Source organism: Podarcis erhardii, assembly GCF_964252035.2.
Source record: "Podarcis erhardii genome assembly, chromosome: 1".
In the NCBI taxonomy this organism is placed as follows: Eukaryota; Metazoa; Chordata; class Lepidosauria; order Squamata; family Lacertidae; genus Podarcis; species Podarcis erhardii.
In genome coordinates, this window is record NC_138497.1 from 59,186,390 (window position 1) to 59,202,540 (window position 16,151).

General features: G+C 39.3%; 1 protein-coding gene across 8 annotated transcripts in view; it reads right to left on the reverse strand.

Annotated features, from left to right (window-relative positions):
- Positions 1-16,151, reverse strand: part of PPFIA1 (PTPRF interacting protein alpha 1) — a 57,462-nt gene that overhangs the window by 19,026 nt on the left and 22,285 nt on the right. For 5 of the 8 annotated variants that reach the window (XM_081834009.1, XM_081834010.1, XM_081834007.1 and 2 more), the window contains exons 5-17: positions 14,955-15,029; positions 13,834-13,935; positions 13,159-13,380; positions 12,133-12,279; positions 11,198-11,332; positions 10,415-10,498; positions 9,693-9,824; positions 8,711-8,773; positions 7,787-7,866; positions 7,510-7,657; positions 6,148-6,371; positions 1,631-1,865; positions 162-191 (exon numbers count right to left, since the gene is read on the reverse strand). In XM_081834009.1, coding sequence (XP_081690135.1) covers positions 162-191; positions 1,631-1,865; positions 6,148-6,371; positions 7,510-7,657; positions 7,787-7,866; positions 8,711-8,773; positions 9,693-9,824; positions 10,415-10,498; positions 11,198-11,332; positions 12,133-12,279; positions 13,159-13,380; positions 13,834-13,935; positions 14,955-15,029 — 1,677 coding nt within the window. The remainder of the gene's footprint in view (positions 1-161; positions 192-1,630; positions 1,866-6,147; positions 6,372-7,509; positions 7,658-7,786; positions 7,867-8,710; positions 8,774-9,692; positions 9,825-10,414; positions 10,499-11,197; positions 11,333-12,132; positions 12,280-13,158; positions 13,381-13,833; positions 13,936-14,954; positions 15,030-16,151) is intronic. The other 3 variants (XM_081834012.1, XM_081834008.1, XM_081834013.1) reach the window with 1 other exon arrangement.

Consider the following 16,151-nt stretch of genomic DNA (forward strand, 5'->3'; position numbering starts at 1 on the left):
GATGAGCACACCTGGCAAGCAAGAGAGCAGTGGAGGTATGCATGGGGAACTCTTTGTTCTGGTCATGCTGATCAAAAACCATTTACATTTTAAAAATACAGTTTAATTATACTAGACTTTATTGTTCAAGATTCCACAGAGATTAATGGCTGAAGATTTACCTTTCTATGATGTTTCCTTAAATCACTAGGCTGACAGAAGCATGCAAAGAAGAGAAATTAAGATAAAGCAGGTATTTTGATTATTCAAACTAGAAAGCATGAACACATGGGATGATTTTCGCAGTTATAAAACATTCTCCGGGAGAAGACAAGCCATATGCTCTATTTAACCTACTCATGAAACCACTGCTCAAACAGACCACTTCTCTATACTGAAAATATTTAAGCAAATGCTGGAAAGCAGCATTTAAGATTGATGCAGGCATAATGGGTGGAATACCTTAACCATAAGTAAGGGATCACTCTGGAGTGTAAATTACCTTCATGTATTGTTGCTGCAGTATCACACGTCAGCTTTAAAAATTGGATTCTTAACGCTAGTTAAGCATTGCTATAAATGCCTTTTTTTTTTTACATGAGGGATTATTTTTAACTAATTTTCTAAAAGCCACAAAAATAAAGGACAGAAGTAGAGTGCTCTTTCTGCTTCTTCTACCACGGACCAAAATGTTGGAAACCTTCCATAAACATTGGTTTCGAGCTGAGTCCCTTGGAGATGACCAAGTAAATTCTCATTTCTCCTGCTTGAAAGGTAGGAAATGGGAATGACAATCCCCTCCCCCTGCTGAACCTTTCATGTCAAAGCTGGGCAAAATGCATTGTAGAATTAAGGAAAAGGAACAGCACAAGCAAGAACAAAAAGAGTACCCAAGGCCCTGGACTAGAGACCTTGGAGGGAAGCCAAGAGTGATGGAAAAGCCAGGTAAGAGTGGAGTGCAGTGTAAATGTGATTAGTTGCAACTCTATACCTAGAGTGGGTGGTGCTGTGGTCTAAACCACTGAACCTCTTGGGCTTGCTGATCGGAAGGTTGGCAGTTTGACTCCGTGCAATGAGGTGAGCTCTCATTGCTCTGACCCAGCACCTGCCAACCTAGCAGTTTGAAAGCACACCAGTGCAAGCAGATAAACAGGTAAATAGCATTTCTATGCACTCTGGCACTCTTCATCGTGTTCCATTGCACCAGAAGCAATTTAGTCATGGCCACATGACCAGGAAAGCTGTTTGTGGACAAACGCCAGCTCCCTCGATGAGCGCCGCAACCTATAGTCACCTTTGGCTGGACTTAACTGTCCAGAGGTCCTTAGCTGTATCTTTTATCTCTACCTAGAAGGATGTAGCCTTGGACACCTCCCAGGACTCAACTCATGTTTAACATTCATGGTAAGTTTCCAACATTCTGTTCCAAATTAAGTGTGCGTGGGGGGGGGGTCAAAGTTGAACATACACTGACAACTGATGGGTGGGTTAGGTGGCTGCATGCTACATGCAAACAGTCTGAAATTCCTGATAAAGGTGACCAGTATGCAAACACAAGAAAACAAGACACACAGAAAAATGGGGAACAACACAAGACCTAATCATAGGGATTTCCCCCTGGGGTGTGTGGGAGGAAAACAGAGACACTTACTAGCGTCATGATGCCTAGTCTGTCCACTTCTCGAGCAGGACTATGTGGCATTCGTCGCGGGGTAGAACGACCACTGCCAGGTGGAGAGGAGCCAGAAAGGGAGCCACCAGGAAAGGGTGGAGGAAGAGAGCTCAATGACCGAAATCGGCCAAGATTCTCTAAACTCCCACTACCAACACGGCTTTCAATTTCCTCTGCTCGCTGCTCCGTGTTTTCCTTTTCTTCTTGTATCAGTCTAAAAAGAAAGAAAGAAAGAATGCAATTCCTTTATGCAGTGTATCGGCCACAAAAGAGGCAAATTTTATCCAATGTTATCAAAGTTTCACTGCCATCAATTAACATTTGCTATTTTCATCAATAACTCAAGTTATGATAAGCTGTTTAAGGGTACAGTTTAAGGTTCTCAAACGGCTTAGTTGACAAACAAATTGGCTCCCAAACGGTGATAACCCGGAAGTGTCCTGGTTTTCAAACAGTTTTTGGAAGCCAAATGTCCGACGAAGCTTCTGCTTGAGTGCAGGAAGCTCCTGCAGCCAATCGGAAGCCGCGCCTTGGATTCTAAACGGTTGCAGGAGTCGAATGGACTTCCGGAAATGATTAAGTTTGAGAACAAAGGTTCCACTATACTTCTTTACAAGTCCTCATGAAAGGTACAGTATTACTACTGGAATTCTACTGAACAGGTACTCATTTGGGACTGCATCAAACACTGTCCCTTCATGGACATATACAGTATTTGATCCAGAAGATAGTGAGGCTATTTTTGCATTTTGCCCCCGGCCTGCAGCCTCTGTACTAAACAAAATAAAAAAATTCCTTCCAGTAGCACCTTAAAGACCAACTGAGTTAGTTCTAGGTATGAGCTTTCGTGTGCATGCACACTTCTTCAGATACACTGAAACAGAAGTCACCGGACCTTTCTATATAGTGAGAAGGTGGGGAGGGGTATTACTCAGAAGGGTGGTGGGAATGGGTGATTGGCAGATAGCTGCGATGAGCCTGTTGACGACTCTTAACGACTGCAATAGGTCTAACAGGAAAAAGCAAGGGGTGAGAAGGTGAAAAATGGCTTTGTCATGTATAATGAGATAAGAATCCAATGTCTTTGTTCAAACCAGGTCTCTCCATAGTTTTAAGTTTGGTGATAAGTTGCAATTCAGCAGCTTCTCTTTCCAGTCTATTTCTGAAATTCCTTTGTAATAGAACAGCTACTTTGAGATCTTGTATAGAATGTCCTGGGAGATTGAAGTGTTCTCCTACTGGTTTTTCTGTCTTGTGGTTCCTGATGTCGGATTTATGTCCGTTTATTCTTTGGCGTAAGGTCTGGCCTGTTTGTCCAATATAGAGAGCTGAAGGACACTGTTGGCATTTTATGGCATACACAATGTTAGACGATGAGCAATTAAATAGTCCCGAGATGGTATGTGTGATGTTGTTGGGGCCAGTAATGGTGTTGTCCGGGTGTATGTGGCAGCAAAGTTGGCATCTGGGTTTATTGCAGGCTCTGGTGCCAGTGTCCGTGTTAGGTCTGGTTGTAGTATTATTGTGGGTTAGGAGTTGTTTAAGACTGGGTGGCTGTCTGTAGGCAATGAAAGGTCTTCCTCCCAGAGCTTGAGAAAGAGAACTGTCATTGTCCAGGAGAGGTTGTAGATCTCTGATGATGCGTTGTACTGTTTTAACTTGGGAGCTGTATGTGATGACTAGAGGTGTTCTGTTATTTTCTTTTTTGGGTCTGTCTTGCAGCAAGTTCTCTCTGGGTATCAGTCTGGCTCTGTTGATCTGTTGTCTAACTTCATCTGCTGGGTATTTTAGTTCTAAAAAGGTTTGCTGTAGATCTCTTAGGTGAGAGTCTCTGTCTGTAGAATTGGAGCAGATGCGGCTGTAACGTAGTGCCTGGCTATATACAATGGACTGTTTGGTATGTTTGGGATGGTAGCTAGAGGCATGTAGATATGTTTGTCGGTCAGTTGGTTTACGGTATAAGGTGGTGTCTATGCGCCCATCCTGTATTTTTATAGTAGTGTCCAAAAAATGGGAGCTACCCCCACACATCCAAGAACAGATCCTCACAAACACACCAACAGAACCTCGACCAGGAACTTTCTATCTTCTACCTAAAATACACAAACCAGGAAATCCAGGACGCCCCATCATTTCAGGTATTGGCACTATTACAGTGGGTGTCTCCGGTTATATGGACTCTGTTCTGAAACCATATGCCATCAGTGCTCCCAGCTATGTACGTGACACCACAGATTTTCTGAGGAAAATACAATCTTTAAATAATCTTCTCAACAATACTATACTAGCTACTATGGATGTGGAATCTCTGTATACCAACATCCCACACAACGATGGTTTACAAGCTATAAGGAATACCATTTCAGATAAAACCACAGCGGACTTTGCTACCAAACTCTGCCAATTTGTCCTTACCCACAACAACTTCAAATTCGGTGATGACCTGTTCCTTCAGATCAGCGGCACAGCAATGGGCACCCGCATGGCCCCACAGTATGCCAACATCTTCATGGCGGATTTAGAACAACGTTTCCTAAACTCCTACCCACTCAAACCTCTCTTGTACCTGCGATACATTGATGATATTTTTATCATCTGGACACATGGTCAACAGACCCTGGACACCTTCCACCAGAAATTCAATGATTTTCACCCCACCATCAACCGAACAATGAATCAATCTATGCAAGAAATACATTTTTTGGACACTACTATAAAAATACAGGATGGGCACATAGACACCACCTTATACCGTAAACCAACTGACCGACAAACATATCTACATGCCTCTAGCTACCATCCCAAACATACCAAACAGTCCATTGTATATAGCCAGGCACTACGTTACAGCCGCATCTGCTCCAATTCTACAGACAGAGACTCTCACCTAAGAGATCTACAGCAAACCTTTTTAGAACTAAAATACCCAGCAGATGAAGTTAGACAACAGATCAACAGAGCCAGACTGATACCCAGAGAGAACTTGCTGCAAGACAGACCCAAAAAAGAAAATAACAGAACACCTCTAGTCATCACATACAGCTCCCAAGTTAAAACAGTACAACGCATCATCAGAGATCTACAACCTCTCCTGGACAATGACAGTTCTCTTTCTCAAGCTCTGGGAGGAAGACCTTTCATTGCCTACAGACAGCCACCCAGTCTTAAACAACTCCTAACCCACAATAATACTACAACCAGACCTAACACGGACACTGGCACCAGAGCCTGCAATAAACCCAGATGCCAACTTTGCTGCCACATACACCCGGACAACACCATTACTGGCCCCAACAACATCACACATACCATCTCGGGACTATTTAATTGCTCATCGTCTAACATTGTGTATGCCATAAAATGCCAACAGTGTCCTTCAGCTCTCTATATTGGACAAACAGGCCAGACCTTACGCCAAAGAATAAACGGACATAAATCCGACATCAGGAACCACAAGACAGAAAAACCAGTAGGAGAACACTTCAATCTCCCAGGACATTCTATACAAGATCTCAAAGTAGCTGTTCTATTACAAAGGAATTTCAGAAATAGACTGGAAAGAGAAGCTGCTGAATTGCAACTTATCACCAAACTTAAAACTATGGAGAGACCTGGTTTGAACAAAGACATTGGATTCTTATCTCATTATACATGACAAAGCCATTTTTCACCTTCTCACCCCTTGCTTTTTCCTGTTAGACCTATTGCAGTCGTTAAGAGTCGTCAACAGGCTCATCGCAGCTATCTGCCAATCACCCATTCCCACCACCCTTCTGAGTAATACCCCTCCCCACCTTCTCACTATATAGAAAGGTCCGGTGACTTCTGTTTCAGTGTATCTGAAGAAGTGTGCATGCACACGAAAGCTCATACCTAGAACTAACTCAGTTGGTCTTTAAGGTGCTACTAGAAGGAATTTTTTTATTTTGTTTTGACCATGGCAGACCAACACGGCTACCTATCTGTAACTGGAACCTCTGTACTAAGTCCTACACTGTTCTCTGCATATATATCCCTCTGGGAGAAAAAACTCTTCAAGAGTGGCAGCTACTATTAAAGCTAGGTAGGGCCATTAAATTTACTTAAAGCTCTTTTTCATGAAAAATAATTTGCTGCTTGTCTTTAAGGCAAATGATTCAACACTCACAAAATAACCAAATACAGCAGATCTTAAATTTTTGCTCTGTGTTCACAGACATGGTCCTTCATTAAGAAAAAGTAAAGATTCATGCTGTTTGGAGAAGCCATACTACTACCACAGCAGTTAGAAATAATCACATTAAGTTAATTTTTCAAGAACTCTGGCAAACTGACAATGTAGAAAAATCATATCTATATCCACACAAATGAAGAGCACTGGGTAAACTAAACACAACTATTGCTATAACTTCTGTGAACTAAAAGAAATGAGAGTAAACAAACTAAACGTACAGGAAGAATACATTCTCACATCAAATAGTGGAAATTTAAGTTAATGATACAAATGTATACTGTACCTAATTTCATTGTTGATGGCATCCAACTGTTCCTGAAGCATCATGGCTAAAGTCTGGGCATCTGCCTGACCACTAGGTGACAAGATGTCAACTGAGCTGAATATTGTTTCTCTGTCATCCTCACCATCTGAGATATCAACATCGCTCTCAAAGGCTTGTGCAACATTTGCCAACACACTTGCTTGTTGCGCACGCTCCCAGTCTTGCTCATTAAGAGTCTGAACCTGTTTAATATATGTGATCTGAGTTTTAATTGCAAATTTCTCTCAGTTAACATATAGATAAGATAGACAGATAAAATCACTAAGATTTAACTTACATGCTGCAGTAATCCATCAAGGTAGCAATATTTAGAATGCAATAAAACCAAAACAATAATTGTAATATCATGTTCAAAGTCATTACTTCTATCAGGTAAGATATATAGATTATAAAAAATCATAATATAGTACATAAATGCAACATTATGTAAGTGAAAACAAAAGGTAATTCCATTACTTAAGTTTCTTTAGTAGCTTTGGAAACTTCAGTTTCTTAGAAGAGAATTTTGTTTTTGTCATGACCTCATTCTAGCTGCCTAACAGTAATCAGCAGTGGGTGAAGGACATCCAAAATTCAGTAATCCAGCTTCCCACAATTAACTCAGTGTGTCAAAGCAGCAATACCATCTATTTATTACTTCACACAAATAATTCAAATCCAGCATTTGGAACTAGGTGCACAGCTTTAGCTGGTAGGAAAAAGAAAATGATCAGACCACTCTGTTCCTTCTTAAAGGAATTTCATATGGAACTTAAACATATCTGAGTTTCCTTGGTCCAGAGGGGTCCAAATGAGTTACGTAATAAATCATTTTCTTTTTTCCTTCTGTATGCTTTTTGCTTCTTTTCATAGTAACACCCCTTTTATGGTTTGCACTACCCTGTTATTCTGTTCATGGACAGTTCTTTGACCCAGCAGAGGCTTCTGTGAACAAGGGAGAATGAGACTATTTTATTTTATTTTATTATTCCTCTTTCCCTCTGCCCCACCAGGATGGGGTTTGGGAGGACTGTCCAGAACAGCATGGGAGGGCTGCATAAGAAAGGGGAAATTGCAAACGAAATCTATCAATCACCCTCCCTTTCCCTTCCATTCACCAAAGCCTCCGCTGGATCAAAAAGTCACAGTTTTAAGTCACATTTTGCAAGTAGTACTTTTGATCCAAGTCTTTGGTAGTCAAGAACATCTTCAAACTTGTTTTAATATGGACCTTATTTTGTATATATACATATCATTTCAATAGTCTTCTTATAGCTTTGAGATGAAAAACTGTGTGTTAAAACATGTTGTTATAAGAGTGCTTTAACAAAAAGTTCATACCTTTGAAGGTTCATCTCGCAGAGCTGCCAAACGTCCTTTTTGTGGACGTCTTAACACTGAGGTGCTATAAGAATCTGTTTGATTGTCAGCTATGGCTGAAGGTGCCAGTGGATATCTGAAATCTGGCACACTACCCAGATGTGGTCGACTGAAACCAGAGCAGATACCATATTTTGCATTAATAAGAGACACTCTCTCAAATGTCAGTAATTTAGACGCAGGCATTCATCTAGCAATACTTTATAATGAAGAAAAGCATATTTGTTGTTACTTATACCTATGATGAAGGGAAGGGCCTCTGATCCTCATCTGGTCATTTTCAGACCTCATTGCTTCAATGTTTAGTACCAGTTGATCCTACAAAGAAAAGTAAGTAAGAAATTCCTTTTACCGTTATATATTTCTTTTCAAAACATAAATCACATACACTGGTTCATAAGGTTAGTATTGTTTTGAATTTCTAATGTCCAAGGCCCATCTCAATGAAAAGTTTTTTCAAAAAGCATTTTAGTCAACTATCCCTCACTTACTTATTATTTCTAGAATGGCTCTGAATAACTATGATATTTCAAAGGACAGGGGACTGGGTCTATTCCTCCCCGCACCCCAACAGCTGGGATGGCTAACCAGTTTTGGCTCAAGAGCCACATTTACCTTTGGGCCAACCCTCCAGTGAACCATATGCCAATGGTAGGTATACCCACCCCAGGCTCTCACATGCACAACTCCCCCTCCTCAAATAATCCATGCAGATTATCTGAAGGGGGTTATAGACCCCTCTTCTGTCAAATGATCAATCTTATGACTGTAGAAGGGGCAATATGTCAACGTTAGTACTGCATCTACTACTTTTTTCTTTTTGCTATCTCCAACATCAGTGGGATTGGGGGGGACCAGAAAGAATTACATGGGGGAGGTGTAATTAGGCCCCAGACTGGAAGTTAGCCACCCCTACTGTAAAGAGAAAAAACCTCAGCAAGTTTCTGGGAATGTCTAAACAAAAAATGACTCCATTACAGATGTATGCTTTCCAGGCATTAGTGATCCTTGGGCTGTTGCAGCATGATCTGTGGTACAATCAACTTTGAAGCAGGCATTTTTTTAAACAGTTGTGGTAATTTATTCTTTTTCTCATGCCTAATTTTGTTTCACTGCTTTACAGCCATGGTATAAAGCAATGCATTTCATTTTCAGTCAATACCTTTTCATTCTGAAGCTCTTCAACTTGTTTCTTAGCATTTTCAACTTCACGAACAAGAGCATTCTGGAACAAAATTAAGTTCATTAGGACTTAAGAATGTGACCCTTTGCAATACTTAGCATTTTAAAGTTTTTAAATACTACTACTACTACTACTACTAATAATAATATTAATAATTATTATTATTTATTATTTATACCCCGCCCATCTGGCTGGGCCTCCCCAGCCACTCTGGGCGGCTTCCATAGAAAGCAAAAATACAGTAAAATATCACACGTTAAAAACTTCCCTGAACAGGGCTGCCTTAAGATGTCTTCTGAATGTCAGGTAGTTGTTTATCGCTTTGACATCTGCTGGAAGGGCGTTCCACAGGGCGGGCGCCACCACCGAGAAGGCCCTCTGCCTGGTTCCCTGTAGCTTTGCTTCTCACAATGAGGGAACCGCCAGAAGGCCCTCGGCGCCAGAAGGCCCTCAGTGCTGGAGATGTGAGCACCTGCTTGTTTAACCCTACTTGTTTGCCTCTTTGGCTCAATTTAAGATATATGAGCTCTTGTACACTCTCCTTAAATAAGATAAACATTAATATAAGAGAACTACATATAGTTCTTTATCACCTGGTTCCAGGGTGGTGTATAATAAAATACGCTTAACAAGAGATCTATCCACCCATCCATCTAAAGATCCATCCATCTATCTACAAGTAGCCAAAGCTGTAAAAAGAGCAGCAGCTTGCAGAGCAGGAGCCTCACACCACTGTTTTAACACACTTAACACAAAAGGTATATTCCTAGGAGAAGTTTCTCTGCCCATAACAAAGTAGTATAGCACAGCTGTGCACTAGACATCCCCACAGTTTATATAGTTCTTTCGATGGCTCTCTGCCTTGGCATAAACAGCAGGCTAAATATCCATCAATAAACTGGTAAACTACAACTGAAGCTGCTGTTGCATTTCAAGCAACATTCATAACATTCACAATTACTTTATCTTCCAGGGCAGCCATTCTTTCTTTAAGGTGAAGCTGAAGTCTCTCATTGGATTCAGACAAAAGTTTATCAACGGTATCAGATAAACGTTTATTATGCTCTTCATTCATTTTCTCTCTTTGTCGAGCCTAGATTTTGGTATGTGCGGGAAAAGGGCATAATAAGAAACAAAGTGAGTTTATGAGCATTTGTACACATCCAAAAGCAAAAATCACATAAGCCAACTCTTTTTTCTGTCTCTAATTTGTAGAAATACTGAAGGTCCCAAAGTTATGGTGCTATACATATTTTTCATGATGCTCTAATTTATAGCATAATATATATTTGCTTTTCCAGATTCAAGCCTGAGCCTGCCCTAAAAAAATAGCAATGTGCTTCTGAAGAATATTTATTATGATAGCTTCCAGAACTTTTAGCCACTGATAATTTTGACAGCAGCTGTACAAGAGGTCCTTTCACTAAACATGTTCCCTAATTAGTTATTTAAAAATTTTGTTATAGGAGCTGACATTGTACTAAGAAGCCAATTCACCCACCAGTGCTATTGAACATCCAAGGCCCATGCAGGTACTTCAAGTATCCAGTTAAGATAAAAGCTTGCCCATTCAGTTCACTTTATGGGGAATATAAGCCTACATTTTGCATTGCTAACCTGATTTTTTTTTCAAGTTTGAAAGTAGGGTGAGGGGAGATGGTAGTCATCACTGCTTTAACATACCCTTAGCAATTCCTGATTTTTCTCCTCTAGCTGGGCTTCCATCTGCCTCAATCGTTCTTCAATGTTACCATGTCTTTCTTCAGCCTATTATAAATCATACTGCTAATTAAAATTTGAAAAATCACCCAGAAAAACTATTAGCAAATGAGAATTTTGTGATTTATGCAGACTGCTATTTCTGTTCACACACTGCAATGGAATAAAATACATTGAACACTGTTTCTTCCCTACTACCTTTCATTTTAATTGTTTTTTAAAAACCATGCATGTAGAAACAGGGATTAGCATCACTTGTACAAATTTGGCCTTCCTTAGCTTGGATTATGTTCCAACTGTTTAGCAAATTTAGCTGCAGAATTCCCAGGAGGCAAATGTCAGGTAACAAAAGACAATAAGGAACAGGAAAGGTGGTAACAACAGCAACAGCAGCAGCAGCAGCAACAGCAACAACAACAACATGAAGACTATAAAAGGCAGCCAATAATCCATTTGTATATACTGGGCATAACATTGCTTACGGATATAGTTTACTCCACCAGGAAATGCAGAAGGACTTTATAATGCAACACCTACAGCTGACACAAGAGTTGCTCAAGCAACCTCCAAACTATAAAAACATGAATTGTTTTATGTTACAGAACTAAGAAATCATATAAAGCACTTTGTCAAGCTATTTTGTTAACGCAGCTGGGGGTGAAGGGTGGGATTAGAACTAAATTACTAAAAACAAATTGTTTCCGCTGAAGACACAGTTTTTCACAGTACAAAGTATCACAGACCTACCTTTGTAAGTGCTGCAACTCTCTGAGCCAGTTCAGCCTCCACCTCTGGCAGAGTCTCTGCTTTTCTGAGAGTCTGCTGCAATTTTTGCTCAGCTAGTTCCAGTCGCTCCTGTAACTGCCTGTTCTTATCTTCACTCTAGCAAGGCAAGAACACCATTAATTTACTTATAACTAATGCTCCATATATTATTCCAAATGTTACTTTCAAAAGCTCTTTTTATTGGTATTGAACAGTCATGTTGTGAGAAAATTTGTGTGAAATCGTAGGGAATAGCTTTTATTAGCTTCCAAGATCATGGAAGTTGTCTCGCACACAACATTGCTCACATATGCAGATAATTTTCATGAGCAACATTAGAAGTTCATTTCCAACATACAGTACACTACAAAAATAACAAAGGATGGAATGCTACTGTAAACAACAGGATACAATTTTTAAAATAAAAAATAAGCTCCTAATATCATGCTCTGTTGAGTTTACCCATGGCCATCTGTACAGTATACAAGCCATTTTTCTGGTTATAGTTAGATATATACAAAACATAGACTAACTTGTTATATCACCAGCAAACTGAATATTTTTACCTATTGTGCAGGTCACTTACTGAAGTGCAAGGCTGGCAATTTTTCTTATGATTATTTCTTCCTGCTGCTGTCCCCCAGGTGATATTCCAGCCCTTTTTCCCCTGAGGAACCCCACCCCAGAAGCAGGTTTTTGGGGGAGTAGATGGTGGGAAAGCTCAATTGCACAAGTGGCCTTGTTCTCACACAACTGTTGCATAAAACCAGTTATTTAATTCTTTGTGAATGCATGGCATTCTACCTGCACTGCTGTAAAGTTGTCTCTTTCATATTTCTCATATCAAGTATGTTAGGCAGATTATGGGAAGCTACCACAGCTCGATAAAGTTTTGCTTTATAAGTAGCAGTTTCTACCTGTCGGTGCAGAGAATCTTTATTAGCAATTTCGTTTTCAAGTTTATCATTGAGGTCATGCACGGATGTAGCTTCACGTTGTGCAGCGAGGTAGCGTTTTTCAAGGGTTGTGATTCGCTCTTCCATATCTTCCTTTTGAGCCATTGCCTAAGTTGTAAAAATTGTAAGCAGATTAAGGAAATACATAGTCCCTAAGTGTTAAATAGTCTCTCTTCATTAAGTGTGTTTAATAGACTGTCTTGAGAAATCTGGCATGGAAATATAAGAGTGATCAAAAGATCCTTTGAAATAATTGCACCTTTCTTTTACTTTCTGGGTCTTGACAACAAGTTCAAGATCAAGATTTGCAAAAGTTTCCAATCTATGATAATATGCTTTGGAAAATGAGGAGTGCTTCAAAAGAAGTTGTGATAAGGAATAATTGTAGGTTGTTCCAAGCAAAACAGTCAAGATTTACAGGGGTAATTGTAAGCTTTAAGCCTAAATAGTTCTTTGAATCCCTAGTCTATGTATATACTCAATACCAAAGTATGTGATGTGGTTACTTTAGCCCTTTTAATAGGAGGTGCTCATCTTTTCAAGATCCACCAGTAATCATATTAATCAGGTGCCAGCCTATGCAGAAGTTAATAAAAACTTCAGGGAAGTTTTTAATATGTGACATTTTAGTGTATTTTCATCTCTGTTGGAAGCCGCCCAGAGTGGCTGGGGAAACCCAGCCAGATGGGCGGGGTACAAATAATAAATTATTATTATTATTATTATTATTATTATTATTATTATTATTATTATTATTATAAAAACAGACTTGGATTTCCCCCCGATCAGAACATTAATTTATATGGCTGCCAAATCAAGATTCACACTGCATGTAAAACCCAGAAAAAAGAGAATTTTTGAGCAGAAGTCCATACAGCCAACTACAAATACAAGTTTTAAAATTCCACTTGAGAGTTTATTAAAACATGTTTGCTCAATCCTTCCGTTAAGTCACAAACAAAACATTTTAAACTGACATTTCCTTACCTCTCTTACATCTCTTTGCAACTTTGTGTTCATTTCTTCAGATTTTATTAGATCTTTCCTAGCGGTATCAAGATCTTCTTCCAGTTCTGCTACTCTGTTAGAAAGGGCCGTTATACGTTCTTTCATTTGAGCCTGCTCTTTAGTTTGCATCTCTATGACATCTTGAAGTTCTATTACTTTAGCAAGGTCTTCATCATGACTTAGAGAGCCATTGGAAGATCTCTATATGGAAATAAAATCATTATTTTTAGAAGACCAGTACAATATGATGTACTACCATACTACCATAATTTTTCAAGTTAAAGCTATCATAATTCAGGCACGATTAAGGTCTGCTCATTTACTATTTTCTAGGAGGAAAAGATCCAAAAGGATGAGTCTCTGGTCTCATTGCCAGAGATTCAAGAAACAATGAGTAAATCAAACTGAAACCATGTTTATTTGAAAATGGTGTTTTCTGTACCACAAACCCATTACCTGAAAAGATTTGGAGCGTTTGATCAGGAGATGACAGAGACAACACATTTATGTTTGTATAAAGCTGCTTTCGCTCAATACTTTCTCATTGGAATGAGATGATGGTGTAGGTGCACCTGAGACCCACACTGTGTTTAAGATTTATTTCCCCAGAAATGATGAGTGAACAGGCCCTACAAGACCAAGGTTTCCACCTACCTTTCCATTAGTGCTAGGTGCATTCTCCTGATCATGATTAACATCAGGCATCCCATCAGCTTGAGTTCTTTTCTGATTGTTCTGTTCTTTCAAAATCATTAACTGAAAATGAAATTAAAGTATTGTTTCAGTTATGGTAATAAAGGATATTAATTCAGAAATTTAAAAAGGAGCAGTTAACAACATTTGCAAAGATGGAAATCCTGCATTTATGAATGAATAGGCAACAGATATACTACCACCCTCAATTTTAAAGCAGAACTGGGACTGATTTCTATAATCTATTTAGAGGATATTTGTCAAATGGTAAGCTTGCCTTTGAGGAGTACTCAACTGTCAGACAGGAAACCTTATGCAAAACAAATGATCTATGACTGCCATTTACTTAATAAATGAATGGAATTGGGTGAATTGGCTCTTAGGACTGACTGAAACCTTGCAGTGACATGTCCACAGCTGAAAAGATTGCATTTAGAGAGAAGACTCCATGGAAAACGTATTCCCAACATCACCAAGCTGCACAAAGTCCCTATCCAGCAGAAGACAGGGAGGGGTGTTTCTAGCTACCCCACCCTTTGCCCTTGGGAAGCCTTCAAAGAAGCTCCTGCAGGAGAGGGACTATGAACAACATCAAGGGAGGGGAATTTCTAGGACTAAGGTGAAACTGTGAAACTCCCTTGTTATTTTTGTATGAATGCTGCATGTTGTTCAAGTAATCTTGTTATATATTTATAGTATAGGAATGTGTTTCTGGGTATGTTATTATATTTTTGTTTTGCAATGTATTATGAAATTGTTACTATGTTATTGTTTTCCTATGTTATGATTTGCGGGGGGGGGCAGTATTTGAAATGCATCCGTATCTTTGTTGTAGGCTGCTTTGAGTTTGAGGGGGGAGTTGTCAGAAAGTGGTACACAAATAAAGTGAATGAATGAAGACACACTGCTTCAACAAACTTTTGAATCAGTGTTTAGAATTCGCAGCAGGACCAAGAGATGCAATGGCAGCATTTCACTGATTCTAACCCTTTCCTTTCAGTCATAGTTCTTTGGGCCCTCAAAAAGTCAATAGCTCCTTCAGAGCTGACAAGAGGAGTTTTTGTTTTAAGGAAATGACCTACCTCCTTGTGTGTAGTACCCAGTTCTTCCTCCAACAAGCTACATCTTTCAAGTGCTACTCGTAATCTTTCCCTTACCTAAAAAAGATAGAGCCAAGGTATGAACACAAAAACAATTCCAAAACTAAACTGTGCAGAAGTTTTGATTTACATGCAGTTATATATTTATTTTTGGCAATGAACATTATCTTTAAATTCTTAAAAACAATGAAGTAGCAACCGAAACATTTCTTCCAATATCAATGGAATGACAAACAACAAGCAGCTTATGCAAAATCAATATGGAGCCAATATATATTCAGAGCTCCTATTTCATTTGCAGGCAATGAACCTCTGGCTCAGACAAGCTTAAGAGTATAGTATTAGTTATACTACAGAAATGTGGACTGGTAACAATATCATGGTTAGATAGGATGAATTGATTTTAAATACATTAATTTTATCATATTGTATTTCATCTTTCTTGACTAAACAAGTATAGAGATTGGTTGTTGTAACAATTAAAATATAAAAGTTTCAATTAATCAATATCACCTGTGAATACGCTGTATAAACCTTATGGGTCTGGATCCAATAAAACCCAAGCATAAGGGTAAATCTTGATCATCTAGAAGGTTCTCATTTCCACAACCCAACCCACCTACAATCCCTACACCACATCAAAAGTCTTACTCCATGAGCAAATTTCTGCTCACAATCCTTACAATCAAAGCCACCGTCCATGGCTTTTCTACTAATGAAATATTTGCTTAAAGACTAGGTGTGCCATCTGATGTTAGTCACACACAGAGTAGATTAATTGAAATAAATGAACTTGTTTATTGATTTGAGTAAGATTGCTTACTCAAAAGGCTAAATGCCCAGAACTTCCCAAAAGAAAGAGATGGAAGCTACTGAACAGAATACTGTTCCCTATGAAATGGGAAATAAGGGCACAGTTCAACCAAAGTTAAGGATAAGCCTCTTCTGAAGTCACTGGGACTTCAACTGCTTAAGTTCAAATTTCACAAAGCCTGTCCATACTGTTTGATGGACAGTCATATAGTCATACTGAACTGGATCCATAGAAAAAACACACAGGAGCCAACTGGATAAATTCCCTGCCTCCCCTTCTCCCTCATGACCCCACTGTTTTCAGTGATCCCCTTTCCCCACAGCCCACCTTCTCAGAAGGGTGTCCCAACCCTGAGAAGGGAAAGA